This window comes from Amia ocellicauda, chromosome 10 (assembly GCF_036373705.1).
Source record: "Amia ocellicauda isolate fAmiCal2 chromosome 10, fAmiCal2.hap1, whole genome shotgun sequence".
Lineage (NCBI taxonomy): Eukaryota > Metazoa > Chordata > Actinopteri > Amiiformes > Amiidae > Amia > Amia ocellicauda.
The window spans coordinates 8,340,484-8,360,357 of record NC_089859.1 but is presented as its reverse complement, the minus strand read 5'-3'; the positions used below and the strand labels follow the sequence as shown (position 1 = coordinate 8,360,357).

The 19,874-nt window shown below is 39.2% G+C and overlaps 1 protein-coding gene across 3 annotated transcripts in view; it reads right to left on the bottom strand.

Moving 5' to 3' along the window:
- Positions 1-553: 553 nt before the first annotated feature.
- nhsl2 (NHS-like 2) overlaps positions 554-19,874 on the bottom strand; it is an 86,412-nt gene continuing 67,091 nt past the window's right edge. For 2 of the 3 annotated variants that reach the window (XM_066714863.1, XM_066714865.1), the window contains exons 3-8: positions 14,889-15,025; positions 13,891-14,089; positions 12,347-12,478; positions 9,021-11,273; positions 8,542-8,686; positions 554-7,358 (exon numbers count right to left, since the gene is read on the bottom strand). In XM_066714863.1, the coding sequence (XP_066570960.1) occupies positions 7,025-7,358; positions 8,542-8,686; positions 9,021-11,273; positions 12,347-12,478; positions 13,891-14,089; positions 14,889-15,025 (3,200 nt within the window). In that variant the 3' untranslated portion in view covers positions 554-7,024. The remainder of the gene's footprint in view (positions 7,359-8,541; positions 8,687-9,020; positions 11,274-12,346; positions 12,479-13,890; positions 14,090-14,888; positions 15,026-19,874) is intronic. The other variant, XM_066714864.1, reaches the window with a different exon arrangement.

Sequence of the window (19,874 nt, the reverse complement as noted above, 5' to 3'; positions counted from 1 at the left end):
TACCTGATACTCTTCTGCTCAGTTGAAGACACCGATCCGGTTAGGCTAGATATCACCTGTTCTTAGACCTGAAATGAATTCAGTGAAGTGAGGTCTGTACTGGCAAAGCAAAGTAGTTTGTGATCTAATTTCTGATTATAATAATAACAGCAATAACACAATTCCTGTATAGGGGATTTCCTACCCATGCTTTATCTGAAAAACAGAAAATCTCCTGTCAATGCCTTATTGATATTGTTTGTAATTAACCAGCATGAGTAATACAATAGTCCCTGTACAAGATGAATGTCATTTCACAGAATATCGCTTCAAAAGTGTGAGAGCTAAACACACCTTATTAAAACAAAAGTAAAAGAACACACAAGGGTCCGCACCATATCACCAGGATGATAAAGAAAAATATGAAAGATTTATTGAGTCAAATTTGTAACAGTATATTAACTCAAACTTTTACCTTTGAAAAATAAAACATTCCCGTTAATGTGATCAAAATATCTCTGTATTCGTATAACAATCACAGTTTGCACAAGATTAAGAGAAATAGAAACCAATGGAGGGTTAAGCATGAAAAATAATTTATTTAAATGATATAATTTCATCACATAGACAGAAAGTAGCTGCTACAGGGTCACAGCTACATTTAATACTGCTGGAGCGTTTTAATATTTCTTTCCTATAAGAAAAAAAAATGCCATTGATATTTAGTACATATGAATTTGCTTGACTGTTAAGCCCATGGGAGTAATTTTAAAGCTTTTCAGTTTTTGTAGTCCATTCCACATGTTTTTGGTTGCAGTTCTACTGCAGGATTAGTTTATGGCACATTACCTGTTATATTTCATTAGTACCCCTGCTTTGATTACTTACAGCACTATGTACAATATACTACTTTACACTGCTTTCATTCTGCAGTACTATAGCAACACTTTTTTAAAGGGTTCTCCTGACAGAAACATACAATATTCAGAAACTATACAGTACAAATTAACAGAGGAATTGACCTTCTGTGGGAGCCTGGCTATTTTGCCTCTTGTGGCCAATTTTGAACCCAGACAACATTTCACTGGGAATAAAGAAAAGCTTTAAAAGGTGTCCTCCAAGGTGTACAACAGAGCTAAAGATAAAGGGAGGCAGGCTTCATTAGTCACATGGGGGTCTGCAGCTCTGTGGTGAACATAAATTGTCACCACCAAACTGAGGGGAATATAGGGAGACCCAGGACACCTTTTCTGTTGGATACAATCATCTATTCCCTGCAGAGATTAACTACAAAAGTGGCTGCCAATTGCAAACTCCAAACTGACCTATTTGACAAAAGCATGTGGGAGAAAGAGAAGCAGAAGACACATAATTAAGAGGAATCTGGTCAACCGAAACCAAATGCATACACAGATCAGCTCAAAGGCTGATATCGATTACAATCCTGTCTGTAACCTTTTTTCCTTGGCAATTCCAAGAATGCTTGACCGTATTCTGTTAAAAAACGCAGGGGACTTTAGGGAGAGCAAGGGAAGGTATTCAGAAGTGCAGGAGAATCAGGATTAAAGACGAAAGCTCACCACAGTCAAAGCCTCTCATGTTAGATCACCCAGCAGATTGCCCTGGTAAACTTTCCTGGTGGGCTTATCTTGATGGAGCAAACTGAAGGGAACAAACTCCAATACAATACATCCTGTTCATGTCTCGCAAATCCACTCCAAGGAAAATGCATCTCAAACAAGCTCAACATAAGTCTCCATGATTGCCCTGTGAGCTTGTCTTAAAATGTTCAGTAGAAAAAAGGTGCATCATATTACTATACACACATCCCTGTCTCTAGAGACCTATATGTTTGTTCAGAGAGTTCAATCTGAATTGAACCTAATGAAATGGCAACTGAAGGAAACCACCAAAGGAAGTCTGGCTTGAAACTTTTTGCTTGGCTTGGCCCATTCAGGGAACTCCAACACATTGCCTGTAACCTACATTCCTAAATGCAAGATATAATAAATAGGTGCAGGGAAGTAAGACTTTTGAAGACTCTTTGATATTCCACTTTTTAGTAGTGTGTCTTAGTTTGTTATTATTAGTACTGAGTTGTTTTATATGTGCTGTGAAACTGTTAAAAATATGACACAAGCACAAAATCCTACGAAGTTAAAAATATACAAATAAGAGAGAGTAGTATGTTACAGACAGAGATGTGGAGTGGTCAGACAGTGTTCTGTTCAAACAAATTAAAAGCAACACTGATCTGGATTTTCTATTACTGTGAAACACAACTAGGCTTTGGAATGTGAAAAGGCCATTTAGCCCGCTACACATCATTTGTTTCTGCACGTTTTGGTCCAAGAATTTGAAGTGTTAATGTTTAAATTTAATTTGGGCAAGGAAGAAAGGCCAGTGTTTGATAATTAGTCAGAAATGTCTTCATGCTCTGCAGACGGTTTAAGATGCACCTTTTAATAACGCACTCATCGGTCATCGTCTACATTGATGACATTATGATCTACTCCTCCTCCCTCTCCCAGGTGCGCCAGGTGCTCCAGTGTCTGCTGTGCAACGGACTGTATGTCAAAGCGGAGAAGTGCGAGTTCCACCGCCAGCGCGTGGGCTTCCTGGGCTACGTCATCGATGCCAGCAGTGTGCACATGGACCTGGAGAAAGTGAGCGCCGTCACTGACTGGCCGCAACACCCCCACTGTGAAGGAGCTGCAGTGCTTCCTGGGCTTTGCCAACTTTTATCTGTGTTTTTTCTGTAATTACAGCTATCTGCTATCTGCTATCCTCTCTGTTAAAGGATCCCCCCGGACTTTCACCTGGACAGACTGCCGCATTCGCCCATCTGAAGACACTGTTTATGACAGCCCCCTTCCTCAGACACTCTGACCCCTCTCTCCCATTCATCGTGTAGGTGGATGCCTCTGAATCCGGAGTGGGAGCTCCCAGCGACACGGACAGCCGCCTAAGCTTCACCCTTGCGCTTTCTTCTCCCGAAAGCTGTCACCAGTGGAGCGCAACTATGACATCAGCAACCGTGATCTCCTCGATGTCAAGCTGGCTTTCAAGGAGTAGAAACACTGGCTCCCTTCCTGGTTCTGACTGACCACTGGAACTTGGAGTACATCCAGTCCAAAGTTTTGTTAGTGTAAACAACATTTCCTAGCTGTCTCCCCGTGCCTTGTTTAGCTTTGGTTCTACCGTGTATCCTTGACCTCCCGCTTGACTTCCCGACCACGACTTTGATCTTCCCCTGATTGCCTGTTTGCATGATCGCCCGACCCTTGCACATGACCACGACCACAACCACATCCACGCCTGTCTTGACTATCCCACCAGCACCGCAACTGGGTTCCCCTGTTCCCGTGCCCGTGGTACGTTACACCTTCGAGTGAAGAAACGCTTTCCAGTTAGCTTTCATTCACGTCCTGTTACAATACTGTCATAATAGATTTCAAGTCAAATAACAAATGGCACTGAGGTCTTCCCGGCAGACCTATTAAGGCCCATCGAGCTCAGCTTATGTAAAATTATAAGAAATCCACTGGCAAGGGATCAGACAGGTGGCGATTGGGCTTCTGAGTTTATAAAAAGGCATTTGAAAGGATGACTTCTCAAATCAGTCAGACAACACTTTAAAATCAGATTTTAATAAAAAACACATGGAACACATCTCCCCACTTATAATGAATCAATTCTTGGTTATATCTACATGCCTAAATCCCTGGATTGTTTGCACTAGCCGTAAATCGTAAATGACTTGCGAAGGTAAGTGGTGCAATAGAGTGTAGAGAAAGGCTTTCCAAACAACATAAACTTTAAGAAATGCAAGAATCGCTCAAATCTCTTCACAAGGAATAGCAGGGAAACAGTCTATTTAACAGATGGACCTGACCGGAGTGGAAATGCTATTCCTGATTCAAGTCACTACCTGAAGCTTTCAAGAGCATGAAGTCATGTATGTCTTAGAAGGGTGATCTGTGAGCCTTAATGCCTCTTTATTCTTGACAAAAGCACCACTCCACGATAATTCTGCTTCTCTTTCTTCCAGAACAGTTATTTTCTTCTCACAAGGGATTAAAATACAGATGGAGCACATTTAAGAGTAGTAATAATTATAATAGTAACCATAATAAAAAAACCTCTCTGCTAAGGAAGTGCAATACCAAGGCATTTAAAAAACACAGAGGCACTAACGCCAGAGTACAAGGCAAACAAACACTTTTTTTTTGTATCATTCACTAAATATTTAAAACAAGCGTCACTCACTGTTTTTAGTTACTGGATACCTGAATTACTTTTTTTGTCTTTTTTTAATCCAGGGTAAATTGTCTTGCTGTTATATAGTCAAAAACGATAGCAACCCAAAGAGCTGTTTTCTGAGTTGGTAAATGTTTTCAAGGTGGTGTCCAGACTTGATAGCACCAGGAGCTTCTGTTGGAATAGAGAAAGCCAGTGAATGCGGCCCATTTCGTCTGTGTTTCATGAATGGAAAAGTGTGTTGAAAGGTCCAGATGGAGCTATATTGCATCCTCAGGTAGAGCAAGATGTTCTAGCTCACCACTGTTGCACTGTACCGGCATCAAACATTTAAAATCAAAATAAAACCATAATGCAAGGCCCATATTCCATACATTCCCTTTAAAAATAGACTTCAGTAAGAACTGGAAATTTTCCGTACTAAAGAATTGCTACTTCTTTTGCTTACAACTTTTATTTGAGACTCCATTCCTTCTTGTTTCCCAATTAACAAAAAAAATGAAGAGAAACAAGATTGCAATAAAAAAATAAATTAGTAAAGGAACTGCCGAGAAGCCTTTCCCCAAGTCGTTGATATGAATGCATATCCCTCTCATGACTTCTGTTTCTCAAAGTAAATCGATGTCCAGCTGCAATGCATAGGTTGTATTACAGTTGAGTGAATGTAACGACGAATAGGAGGAGCTGCTGAAGGTCAGCAGGTATGGAGTCCGTGATGCTCTGAAAGCCTTGTCCAGCCCGTGCCGCACAATCATGCAGGTCAGAGGAGTGCAGTAGAAAGGATTTTGTAAGGGTCATCTCTCAATCAAAAAGGGCAAGTGTCATTCTTCTCCCTGATGCTTGTTGTTTTACAAAGCTCGAAAATTACTCACCTCAAAAATTAAAGGGTCACCTGAGTGCAAGGAAACACAAAAAGCCCTTGTATATATATTTTGCTTACCATGAATTTGAAAAAGAAAACTAAAAACTTGACCAGTAGGCCAACAGGTGGAACATCTCCAGTCTAATGGAAACAGTCCCAGTGTCTCTGGAACACACTATAGCTGATACCAAGGACACACAGATCTCTAGCACACCAGTTACCACCAAAATATTCGTACCCTTATGACCCTTTAATTTTGGGGGAATTTTGATATAAGTATATTCGGCATACATACATTAGGCAGTGTGGAGCTCCATTCTAAACATTTGAGCTGTTTTGCATTACCATTTGTGACAAGTGTCTTTGTTGCCAAGTTCAATGTTGTAATCACTTATGCAATTTTGGCAGCCCTTGTCACACACAAGTATATATACAGGTGCACTCCGCTTCTAATGGAGTTTGTGAGACCATATCTGAAAAGGCAGGTCCCAACTAAATACCATGGGTTTCAAAGGGGAATTACTCTGGTTAAAACGTACTCATTTGTAATTTATATTTCTTTTAAAACATAAATGTATTGTATTCTAGGCAGTTTTTTTTTTTTTTTATAAAACTTACATCTGGGACAGTAAATAAAAAAAGTGGGCTGGAGTTTGGCGCCAATAATGTCAACAAAGATGCTCCTGTAGTACGAGAATGAAAAGAACAGAATAGAGAAGTGCTCAGCATTGAGCAAAAACGTAAATTAATAAACAATATTTCAAATGGGGAAAATAAATGTAATTCCACCATGAAAAAAAAAATAGCTTACCAAAAACAAAAGTAAACACAATCATGAAAAACAGAGGAAAGATTGTCAGACAATTTGAACAAGTCAGGAGTTAAATCGCCAAACAAATCTGAAAATGTATGCTTTCATATGTTGTTGATGTTATTAAACTAATACTGGTCCCAATATGAATTTAGAGAAAATGACGGCATGTAGTTTATAGTCAACTCATGTTGTTTGGCAATTACGTTTCCTGGTTTAATTATATTTTAAGTAATTGTGGCGGCAGCATTTTCATTATTATCATGGTACAAGGTATTTCATATATAATGTAATAATTTCCTTGGTCCCTTGGGGTACATTACAAGTCGAGTGCACCTATATATATATTTATATTTATATTTATATTTATATAGCTTTTCTTTAAACCAAGTTCTTTAAAGATATTTAATATTTATATGTATGTAGATATATATTTATATATATATATATATATTTATATATATTACAAATTAAATCAAACCAAAATTTAAGATTATTGTCCTATCCTACAATGAAACATTATTTTGATGAAAGTGCCTTTTTCAAATGTGGGGCTTTTGGGTCCTGTTTACAAAGCTATGAGGAATGTTTTCCAAATATTTCATGTTTTCACATTCTGTTTTACAAACTTAAAAAAAAATATATATATAATCGAAAAGATGTGTAATTATCCATCATGTGTCCATTCTTTGAAATGTAGAATCCAGGAGAGTGCTCAAATTCAGCTGTCAAAGTAAAAGTTGGCAGAGAAATCTTGTTTTACTGTATTCTGTCCATGTCTCCATATAATAAAGGTATTTCCTTGAAGTCTGAGTGCATAGACTCAAAAACAGAGGTCCATCTTAAGATAATTACATTATTCCAGGATATAAGATAATTTGCAAATGTGTGTCTGACATCTGTATTGTGATTCAAGCACTCTAGCACATATAATGGTAAATGTAGTTTGATGGATTGCCATTCATGTGCAGAGCCAATGAACATCCATCTTTTGATCACATGTCCTTTACACTAACCAATCAGGAAGGTAGAGTGGGATTACTCTCTTCTAAATATATATTTGTTTGAATCCATCAGTGAAATCTTTGTGAAACAGGCCCTGGAGTTGAGGTTCAGTGGTCTTGGAGTGGTTTGGAATTGGCGGCTGGTTCAATGTCGGACTGGGAGAACTCAGTGATGCGACGGGCCAGAGGGTTGGTGCTTTTCAGGAGCTCCATGGCAGAGACTCTGGTGCCAGGGCTGGGCTTGCTGCTTTTCTTTTGGAGCAAGGCCATGAAATTCTCATTCCTTGAGCTGGACCTTGGGGTGGTACTACTGCCCCCCAGAGACAGGCTCTTGTACTCACTCCCTAGGGTGACGGCAGTGTTTTTTACTGGAGAAACTAAGCTCTGTCTGCCGCCGAAAGAATCTGGTGGTTCCCTTCTACCCAGGACTTTCCTTTTTGACCTGCTCAAAGAGATAATACAACATTAGCAAGCTTGTTAGCCTAAACAGCCTCCTCATGAAGTAGAAGTCATTGAAATATGTGTCTTTACTGGGACAATTACAGTCAGGCACAACACTGGGTTTTAAAGGTTCAGACAATAACATTTGGAAAAATGGGTACTAAGACAAGAAACATCAGACAAGAAGTGCAAGTCCTAATACCTGAACACATATCTCACACAGATATTTTTTTAAATGGGATATGACATACTTATTTTTTAAATGACTGAATGATATGGCTGAGCTGTTTAGTCTATGAATATACACTAAGGTGTTCTTAAACCTGAATTACTAATATGAATACTGAATATGAAAATGCTATAATAATATAATATAAAACATAAATAATATAATCTAACTAAAGCATAAAATAAATATTGGGAAAGTTTATCTTTCAAGATTAAAAGTTGCTTACCAAGGAGGCAGCACAAGCTTTATCAATAGATATTAACATAAGTAGGATAACAACGATTCAAGTCCATTTGAAAATGGCGATTGCACCAGAAAAAGTGTAGTATTAACTAAGTACACCAAAACATAATGTGTGCTGCCTCTCAACAGCAGTTACACTTCTCTTTGGATGAAACTTCAGCCACATATTGATTAAGAAGACTAAATGCTTCAAACATATCCTCACCAGACAGACTGCTTTGCTGAAAGCTAAACAAAGATGCCAAAGCCACGCATTTTGGCTGAAGCTTCCCAAGGGAATGCCCAGAACAGAGTAAGTGACCATTTCCATTCCCTAGCCTTACTGCAGAACAAGCTAGACCTGTTGTTTTACAAGATATTCATGCATTTATATTCTGTGTTTATGGTGGCATTTATATTCATTCAGCTGTATGCCATTCACACCTCTAATTGTGCCCCACCTTACCTGAGTGATCTACCTTAGTCTGTTCCTTTTATTGCACCGCTGACATCACACAGAAAGGGACTCTGTTCTTTATATAATGAAGTCGTTTATTTTAAAAGCAACCAATTATCGTTTGGGATATTATAATATTTTGAGATTCTCAAATGTGTTTCTTGTTCTGATTGTCCTACAAATATGTCAAACATAGTAATATAGGGAACTATATATTGGGAACTTATTTTCATATAGTTTAGCATCTAATATTTTATGGATGGAAAGGCACAATACCTGTGAATAATAGTAAACAGGTCCTCAGTGGTATGTGGGATTGTTGCTTGGACAAACACATCATCATCTTCTTCCTCATTTATCCGCAATGCATTTTTCTCATTGTTTGGGCTGTTGTCCTCAAGGATTTCAGCTGGTGAATTATCTGCAGAAATAATAAGATTTGAAAAAGATGCACATTAAAAGTATTGCTTAAAGATAAAGGTCTTACAGAGACATCTTAAAATTGAACATAACATCACAGGTGTCTCAGTTTCCTCCATTGTTTACAAATCCCATTTTCCTCAATCACTTTGTCCACATTTTGAAGTGCAAATGAGCCTGTTTCCAATTCTCTCTTGGGAGACGTCTTACAAACAGAGAGTTAAGTTATTACTTCTGCCTCCCTTAATATATATAAAATATACTAATCAAACACATATGAAGACATCTGGAGACTCACTGGTTATGTGGCATGTCAGTCTTGTTAAGGTACCTACCAGTTGGAGTGTCAGCAGAGGGCACTTTTACTTCAGGATCCTGATTGCATTCTTTTGCATTGGCACCAGCCGTCTTGACTTGATTTTCTTGTTTGCCAGTGACATCTTCAGACAGTGGAGCTCCAGGATGGTGGCAAGTGTCCAGGGTGATAACAGGCCTTTCCGCCGTCCCATTGGCATGACATGAGTTTGCTGGCAAGAGGAGTACATTAGGTTTTCTGGGGACAGGCGGGGGTATCTTGGTTCTTTTCTTTTCTAATTCAGTCAAGCTGGAGACAATTATTCTGTTAGGCAACGTTTTGCTCTTGTCTTCCCTGTCCTGGCAGTTGGGAGGGAGGAATTCACTAAAGTCTGCTCCTTGTTTAGCATCAGGGCTTTGCTGTTGAAGGTACTCTTGAACACTGCTAGGACTTACCGGGGATTGGGATTTCTTAGGTTTGGGCTTTTTAACCACCTTGTAGATGTTTCCTACAGGTAAGATCTTGTCTTTCGGAGAAGAGGGTGGGGACTCGGAAGCAAGGGGAGATGACAAAGGGGACTTGAGCATCAGGTTCAGAGGCCTTTTTGGCAGTGGAGGCTTTACAGCCACAGGTGGCTTAACTTTAGGTTGTGGGGTGATGACTTGCTCCCGGCAATATTCCTCTTCTATGATGTCAGAAGACCCATCTGGACTGTCCTCTGGCTCCGAGCGGCTGACTGACCGAAGCCGAATGGACCTCAGGTCTGATTGAGTCACCATGGGCATTACCGCTGTGCTGGGGCTCAATTTCTGATTGGGCTTGTTTGCAGTTGATGAGTCAGAGTGCCGGCGACTGGCTTTCGGCTTCGGTTTGAGAGATGACAGATCCAAGTGAGGTGTGAGGGGCAGCTCAAAGGACAGCCTTGATCGTGCACCCTTCTCTCTCACAGAACCGGCCGGTAATGAGGACTTCCTCTCTGGGATTTTGGGTCTCATCTTGCAGCCCAGTGGGGAAGGGCCAGTGATTGAGGAGGTTGGAATGGTTGGAGTTGGAGTTTCAGACTGGCTTGAGTACCCACTGGAGGGAGACATCAAACCCGGGGGTTTGAAGGGTGAGATTTTGGATTCTGCTTCCATCGAGAGCTGGGAAGGTGAGGTAGCACGAGAGTTGGACGGAGAATTGAGTGATTCGGAGCTGCCACGCACTTTCATACACTCAATCACGGTCGTGCCTGTGGCAGTACTGGAGCCAGACAAAGATCTGTAGGGGTCACTGGATTTCCAATCACTTAGTTGCCAGTGGTTCGGGAAGGTCATATCAATTTCTCTTTCTGCTGATTGACTCTCCACTATAATGCTGCTCTGCAGGTCCCTGTCACCTCTTAACGTGTTGGAATTTATGAAGTCTGAGGCAGTCTGAAAGTCATTCTGCAAGATATCATGATCCCTGGGAAGGAAAAGGCTCTTAGGCCTCCCATCTTTGGTCAAGGAGCTGGCATTGCTTCTTTTCTCGTGTTTCATCAAGGACACACTCCGCACAGGGGGGGCAGGCTTTTTCTTTGGCTTCTTTAACGAGATACTCCTTGACCGCTGCCTTGGCCTGCCATTCAGGTCTGCCACTACGGAAACGTTGTCAGTACTGGCACTGTCCTCAGAGCTGGCACTGGGGTAATTAATGGCATAGTTCTCGTTCTCCCTCCGGTGCTCATAGGAGATGTTATCTGCGGAACAAAAGGAGCCAGAATCGGTCGGGGTGGAGAGGGACCTTTCGCGGAACTTGAAAGCATTGATGCGGGCTGCCCTCTTCTCCTGAGCTGGGCTAGTCGTAGCTCCTTCTGTTTCTGCCCTCTTGGACATGGGCTGTGCTCTGGAAGAAGGTTCCATAGGTATGGACGCAAAGGAACTGGAATGCGACCCTGAGCTCATTGAAAGACCTGAGCTGCCCTGGGAGGGGCAATTGAGTATGCCCTCATGTTGGGATGATTGTTTGGCAACTGGACTGGCAGCCAGCATGTAATTGAAGGAATTATTCCAGGAAGGAGAGAAGGTGGAGCCCTTTGGTCCATTCCAAGAAGGACTAGCACACATCATGGTAGCATGCTCCATCATGCCTGAACGACTCCCTGGGGACTGCGACAAAATTTGTTCCAGATCGCTATAAGTCTTTCTTAGTGGTAAGTGGCCATCAGTTTCTGAAGATGGTAATAACTGCCTGGCATGCAAAGCTCCTTGAGAACAGACCTGCTGGGTTAGGTCAATACTAACGGTCTCTTCAATGGTGGCATGACCATTACCTGAAGAATACAAAATGGAAAAAACTCAATGTAATTGGCATTTCAATGTATTGAGCACTGATACATTTTTATTAAATCTTTTAAGTAAAGGATGTTTAAATTCTACTTCATATTATTTTATGTGGCACATTAAATCAGATATAAAGTACATATATCTCTTATTCACTTAAAGAGTGGGCATACTGTACATAGTGACAAACCTTAAAAAGTATTGAGATCTGAAATTAATATTATACAAGAAAACCATGTTGAGGTAGACAGATACAAATATATTTACAAATATAAGTTAAGTAACAACAGTTGTGTACAGACATTGTTTAATTGTTTAGTTAACAAGGACATTGACCTTCTAGACTACTGTTAATATTCATATTTAGATATTATGTAATATAATGCCAGGAGCTTTAATAAAAGTTAAGGAAACAACTTTATGAGGAAAGGTAGGAAATAAATATTTGTTTTGTTCTCCATATCTTTATTTTGGGAAGTGCTTCAAATTAATGTCCCAAAGACTTTGATGAGCTTCCACCCTAAACTCTCTACTCCGCTTATTAACAAAGGAAACTCCAATACATTTGAAGACCAACACAGTTACCATAAATTCAAACATGATGCAACAGGTTGAGCTAAAGCAGGCTCAAATGCCTTTAACAGTTCATGTGACACTATAACAAATATGCATAATGTTATATATAAGGCACTAAAGTAAACAAGGGTTTCTCTTCCCGCTTGTGTACACAGGCAGCTTCTGTGAAAAGCATTTCATAGTGAGATAAAGAGGAAACCCAATCAAAAGAAAGGTTTCTAAAATGTTAGACTAAACATGGTGCAATTATGACTAGGTTTTAAGGCAGGTGTCTGCAACCCCCGGAGAGCCACAATCCTACAGGCTTTAGATGTAACTTTAAATTATTAATGAGCCCAGAACAGGAAAACATTCTAATGAAGTAAATACGTGGGCCAATTACATAATTCAGAGCCCATCTGGCACTAAACAACAGAAGACCTTTGGCTCTGTGAGCAGTATTGCAGACCTCTGCTTTAACAAGTTACAGTGTACCCTATCGTGTCACCTTGGTGCTGTAGAGTGAGGTCAGGGACTCCAATAATGGTTCGTCTTCTTCTTAGGATAGTCTTTGGGTTGACCGCAGTCTCAGTGTTAAAAAGGGACTGGAGCTCACAGGCATGCTTATCAAAGTTCTGTCCTGAATTAAGACAGAAATATGTCTCAATCTGAGAGAGACTTAGACTAATGCTTGAGACTTCAATAAGAGATGTCTATGGATCTTGTTAGTTCTGGTGTAAATTGAAATTCAGCAGAAATAAGAATGAGAGGGACAGTGACTTCAGGAAGCATGATGTTAGATCTAGTTTAGGGTGTATTCTGTATAAATATGTTTGTTGTGAATCTATTTTACATATAGCCTTCAGGGATGTCTGTGCCAAGTAATTGAACACATTTGTCTAACATTTTTGTTTTGCCTTTCTATTAGACAAACTGCAACTTAAAATGCCACATTATTGTGCAGAAACTGGTCACACACAGCTGGGGACCCAACATATTTTCATTTTTTAATCATCGGTTCATTTTGCTTAGCAGTCTTTATGTAGGCTGCCTTCTGGGCAAACAGTCCATTTTAATCCCATACTTTATTATCCTTTTCGATTTGAAGATGAAGAATTAATGAAGTGCTGGTTACATTATTACTAGATCTTTCAGTTGCAGGTCTACTTAATTTTTGATAGGAAAATTGTTCTTAGTCATAATTACTGTCCTATATGTAGTTTAAAAATATTATTTGAATATGGTGAATGGGAAGTCGTACAACTTATTGTCATTGTTTAAAGCACACATGAAAATACATTACTAAAACTATCCATAGTAGGAAGTTTTTACTTGTGATTATGGGAAATGTAGAGGTGGTAATAGTAATTTTCATTAGAAGGACATAGGCCATAAAGCATCTATTTATTGATGGAAGTGTTGGAACAAATGTCCATTACAATTCTGTTCAACAGACTCCAATCAATAACATAAAACATCTAATACACTTTGACAATTTGAAACACTTAAAAGATTAATCAAGGTTAGGTAGGTTTTGAATCTTAAAGAAATTATACATGTGGTGTTGCTTTCCTCTACTTCTGGGTTTAAAAAAAATACATGTATCCATCATGGGCGCCATAATAAGGGGTCAAATTGCAGCTTGGTCTTTCCCGATTGTTTACATAAATGCTGCTTAAAAAGCTTATGATAAATGAAATGCCTCATGCATTTCCTAGGGAAAGAAAAAACCCTTGTTATCTTTAGTGCCTGAGCCTGTGAGCCTGCTTCATTCAGAAAAAAAGAAAAATGTGTGCAGCCTCCCACGGTCTCCGCAAGTCATAGCTGGGCGTTGCCATGGCAACCACTACCTGTTCTTCAGCACATTAAGGGAAAAAAAAAACAGCACCTACAAATGAGGCCGTTGCAAGACAGCTGTTATCTATCCGCACTGACCTATTGGTCAGTTTGTGAAAGACTGAAACGGAGTGGGGATGAGATGGCCTAAAGAGAAGAACACAGAGAGACAGAGAAAGAGTGAGGGAGAGAGAGAGAGAGAGAAATATGACGTACCGGATACATTAATGGGAATCACATGGGCCTTGACCGATCGGCTTAGGTTCCAGCTAGTCTTCTCCACTCCCGGGAGCCCGGTTGCCTGGTTCCAGGTGGTGGGATGCTTGTCCAGAGTGTGAGGCAAACTGGGGTTCGTCTCTGGCAGGCGGATGCCTACTGTTGTGGTTTCATCCTCACACACCTGCTTCACGGCCGGCTGCCAATCAAAAGAGACACATGCATGATGTTTAGCTGTAGGTCTTGATTTTTTTAGTCAAAAAATAATATTGAAACGTACATTGTCTTAATCTGATTCTTTTTGAGTATCCCCAAATAGTAAAACATTGTATTTTATTTGAAAAGAAAGCAAGCTTTGTTTACTTCTGGTTTTCTCTTATGCTTATGAACACAGAAGCGGAGGCATTTGTTAAGGCTTGATTTATTTCGGTTTTCAGAATGAACCTCAGTCTACGGTATGAATCCCTTCTTACTCCACAGGCTGCACTGTCTCACTGAGAGCCCCGTATGCAGTCTTACTTTATTTTTTATCCTATACAGATTATATTGTTTTTCTTAAACTGATTCTGTTAAAAGATTTGCAAGCATTACATTAAAAAGAACAAGTATGTTTTGCCACTTGTCTATACTCTTGTCCAGTCAGTTTTTGAAAATTACTTTTAACATTCAGAATTGCACGTTAGTTTTCTCTGAGATGTCTGACTTAAAATGAATAGTTTTATTTGTAAAATAAAACATCATCACATTACTAGTGCTTTTGTAAGCATAGAACATATAAACTTGTGTAAAATACCATTAGTCACAAGCCTTTCATGTTGAGAAGTTTAAAAAAACAAATTCCATTCTCTCAGACAAAGAGAAGTGTGACACATCCTGGTCTTGCCTGCAAGTGTATTCAATCTAACCCCCCTAAATAAGTCAACAAATGATTCAGACAAACTGAAATGAGCAGCTGCTACCTAAGTATTAAGCCGAGATTGCCATTGGAGACAACTTACCAAAAAGACAAACTCAGTCCTCTTGCTGCTTGTTGCTCTGGGAGACCTGCTCTGAGACGTGTCCTCAGAGCTCTGAGAAGAAGGATGGCGGAAAGTCTGCCCCGTCACTTTGTGGTCATAAAGCTGCTCCTCAAAGTCTTCATGGGATATGTAAGACAGAGACAAACCCGAGAGTCACACACTAGTTTGTAAAAGGTGCAATGAAAGGGGTTATCTCTGTGAGAACAAACTCTGCTACCTCCGGGCCTTGTAAACCCCCAGATTAACATTTCACTTCTTACACCCCACCCCAGAGTAAAAGACCCCTACCCCCACCCCAACCCCTCCTACTTTCTACCCCCCACCCCCAACTCAAAGTCTGTCTCTCTAGTTCCTATCCCTCAGACGGTTTGGGAAAAATGAACTTGTGTTCTGGGAAAATATGGATGCCAAAGTCCTGGTGCCTGGTTGCCTAGTGATATTGGGGGGCAGAAAACAATAGCACACCACTTGAGTCAACAAAGGCCCAGCAAATCCCTAGGTCACTTTGCAAAACCTGTGTCTTGTACTGGTTTAGGACAAAATATTCTAGCTTTGGCAGTTCTGTCAGACTGTCTTTGGGGGAGTGGTTGGGGTAATTGTTGAAATGTTCAATGTGACTTCTGTTTCAGTTCTTTTGGAGAAAACCAGTAGTATATATTACTACCACATGTTCTAGGGAAATCTGACAGTTCCAATGCATATGTCTAGTCTTGCATATAATAAGGACACTGCTGAAAATATTTAATTGTAGCTAAGGCATAGCAATTAAAAAAAATATATATAAACAAAATACCAGATGGTGACTGTGTCTCCTTTGAGTTTGGTAACTACGTGTATTACAGTCATAGAGATCGGCATAAGTAAAATACACCCAAATGAAATGACAACTCTATCTTCTGCTGATTTAGTGAATCATACAATGTCTCATAAAGAAAATACTTATATAATGTATTTAACTAATTTTGAGATACAAATGGTTTCAAAAGTTAAATATTTGGTCCTGTAATCTTATTGATTCACTCTGGCCCTGTGGAATCCTTACACATCAGATTTCTCACAGTCTTAAAAAAAAATCTGCAAATAGCTTTTATTGTTTTTTTTCCTTAAAACATATTGAATATATTTAAACAATGCAATACAACGTATGTTAATCTAATATGGAAAGCTTTACCACTATGTAGTTTCCCACAACATTTGTCCTGAGGGACTGGCCAGTTGTTGTTTGTTTGTCTTGCCTCACTGTGTTATTGACACAACGTGCCACAATTAAATGCAAAGTAGAGAGAGGGGTGTGACTCACAACTCATTCATGCATCTCCCCTTTTCAGGCCTCAGAAGTTCACATCTAATTTCCTTGGCTTCTTCTTTAACTGTAGCCTGATGCTCACCCAGAGCCGACAGCATGAGAATCAGTACTTGTAACTTTCCTGTTCTGCAGCAGATTAATGTCACAAACCCTCTATGATTTCCTAATAAAACTTATTGAAGCCTTTCCAGGAAGGAGGTTATAAAACAACAGGGCCAGATTTCCCAAAGAATCTGATATAATGTAATAAAGGAATGCAGTTCAACAACAGTTCAAGATTATCGTTTTCTTCAATAAGTGTAGGATTTTCCAATTTGCACTGTGTACAAAGTAACTTTTAAAAATGTATATATATAAATATACAGATAACTCTGATGTTTCTTCGACCAGCAATACTACTGCTCCTAATTGCCCAAGAATTGGTTCTCATTAGTTTCTAAACATTAATGGGATTTGTATTGAATGCTATAAGCTGAAGGCTAAAGCAGAGCTCATTCAAAGGAAAGACAATCCACAGGTTTCTCCACAAATCTGTGAGTTCACTGTTTGGAGAGATAAGGACATTATCTGTGGGCCTCACATAACGCATAGTAGAAATTGAAAATAAGCTTTGACAATAGTATATAAAAACGTATAATAAATACAATATATAAACAGCATGTCTTTATTTTAAGATTTTGGTATAGCTTTATATTGAATATAAATCACTCTATCATGTGGAAAATATGAAAACTAAAAAATAAACAAACAAACAAAAAACACAAAGCTTTTTATTTTACAGACTAAGATCAGCACTGATGTTTGACTTATTAAACTCAATAAATGAATGGTAGCCCAATATTAAGTCTTAGTTCAGTTGAGTTAAGAATCACTTATTCTAAATTGCAGTGTGGTGATATACAAGAGACATATTTAGGGTTGCATCGCACTTTTATATTGTTAAAAAACTAACTTAAAACAAGCCACTCACCAGGTCAGAAAAATCTAATCCACAGAGAAGTAAAACAGGTTTGAATCCTGTAGCATTCACCACGCACTGCCGTTTTTTTTTTTTTATTGTAACACCTTTGCTGACTGGCATTCTCTCGACCCATCAAGATCAGCCGAGGCCTCGTCTCATCAGCTGAACACTAATGAGACAAATATCTCTACATCTGAACAAGCAGAAGACAGACAGGTCTTTGGTTTGTGGGGCCTCAATGATGCGTAATAATGCCATGTAATGCTTTTCAATAATAAGCTCTCCACAAACAAGAAGTCCTCTTTAAAATGGGTCAACACTCCCTCCCAACGTGGGAATTTAATACAATAGCCTTCACCCATTCCAACAACTGTTTTTTTTCTTTTTTGCTGTTACGCTGGTACATGTTCATATTTAGCAAGAGACCACAAAACCCTCCATAAATAGTTAAGACTGTATGTTAAGATTTCACTACCCAACACAGAATGACTCTTTACATATGTGTCATACATATATCTATCAGTTTACATCACACATGTAAATATATATGAATTCTGAAACCTCAGAAGTAAACATGCTCTAAGCGTGGACACCATATTAGTCTAATTCCCAAACTCAGACCCGAAGCTTGTTTCTTTGAACAAGTAAAACCACTTAAAATTTCATAGCTGTCTGGTATCCCTCCCTTTCCTATAAAATCAATATGTTCCTTCACAACTTTGACGAGTTCATCATTAAGTAGGTTGGTTTCTTAGTTAATTTTATGTTTCAATAACAGAGACTGCATAAGTAAATACAGGGAAAAAGAGAAACCCAGGTTTGAAGAGATCATCAGCTTATTCTAGAATAAAATAGAGTGCAGACAACACATATTTGTGGTGAAAATAGCTGGTGGAGCTACAGGGGCAGCACAACAGTGCCCAGTGTGGACAGACACCAGACATAAACCCAATCGCATGTGTAATGGCTGTACTCAACCAGTTTATGTCATATATCCAAGTAAAGGCACTTTTTGGAATTCAAACAAACAATTTATTAGGTATATGATGTAATCCTGCAAACAATGGTGGATATCCTCCATCACACAAAGTAGGTATGTCTCTGTAACCACACAAGACAACATTACTGTTCCATATATGGCTAACATCTAACATTTCATTAAGTTTTTCTTGCATGCTCTGTAGCTACACATACAGAGAACTATACCTCTATAGTAACTCGTTAAACCATAGTAACAGTCACATCCTGACATTTTTTACACCCAATGGGACACCCTTCTGGTACAGGGAGATAAAGACTACAATTTCAATATTTAATGGCAGAAGGAGAATTCAAGGAGCAGTTTTATGACATCCGAATTTCTCTTTTATTGTGTTTCTTACCTCTTTCCAACCCTCTAGAGTGAGGTTTTTCCCTACTCCGTTTATTATGTTTTCAGTGCCTTCTTTATTTGTCTTTCTAATTGTTCGCATTTTGTTTTTCTTCACTTTGTTTTTTTCATGAGCAAGTTACATTGGTACAGAAATGTTTTTCAACAATTATTTTGTTGTAAGTTTTGAGAAAGAAGGTGTATGGTCAATCAATTACATGTTTAGCTGTTGAGTGCTAGTTAATTCTTTGTGTGAGTCTTACAATGCTCACCAGTGAAGGACTTTTTCAATGTGAACTGTGTAACGCTCACAACATCTCCCATTAAGCAGAGAGGAGGGGTGCTTTATTTTGAACCAATTAATAATAGAGGCAATCTAACACACACATAGCACCAAATCACAAAGAAGATAATAAGGAATAGGGCAATTTAGTGTTATTACACAAATAAAGAGATGTTGTAAGAGTTCTTTCCAGTAATTAGGAACATTTGGTACAAAGCACACCAGTGCTATTTTATCCAGCTCAGCTTCCTACTGGTTCGCCTTCCACAGTTACTGTAAATTGATAGGCACCACACTGTGACCTATGACCTTGACAAGAATGAGACCCAGTTGAAAACAGTTTGAAGAACTAAAGACAATTTTGAAAGACTGAAAAGGCTTGGCAAGCACCTAAGTATCTATTGTGTATCCCAGTTCTGATAAAAGCAATAGATTCAAAAGATTAATGAAAAGTCATACCTTTTTTAAACTCCTTGAAAAGGAGTTATTTTGGACGTGTTAACTGACATATGTAAACCAAAGACTAGGTACGGGAAACAATTAGCAGGCAGGCATAAGGTATGCATATGTAGACGGTGTATGGATATAGAGACAATTAGGTGCACAAAAGAGAAGACACAGGCAAATGTAAGGAAGTAACAAATCAGGTAAACATTACGAAGCGCACATCCCTCATTTTAACTAGAGCAGTAGTTCTCACACATCACTCAGATCAGATGCCGACATATCGAATATCATCAGCCTGCTAGTGAAGGAATTCTTTACCGGATAAAGGCAGAAAACAGTTAAGCATATTTGACTACTCCCCTCCCCTCATTACCATCCCCACGTTCATCATCTACCTGGTAAAGAACCAAAACACCTCCACAGAGGGAGAAAAGGAGACACATGTTGAGGCTCTTTCTGGGCTTAAGCACCAATAAGTAAATCATTAAACAGATCAATAGAATTAAAAAAACAAGGCTTTCCAAATGATGAGAGATATCAAAAAGAGAAGGAGAGAGATGGAAGGGACGGGGGGGTGGGGGGCTTGCAGACTCAGAAGG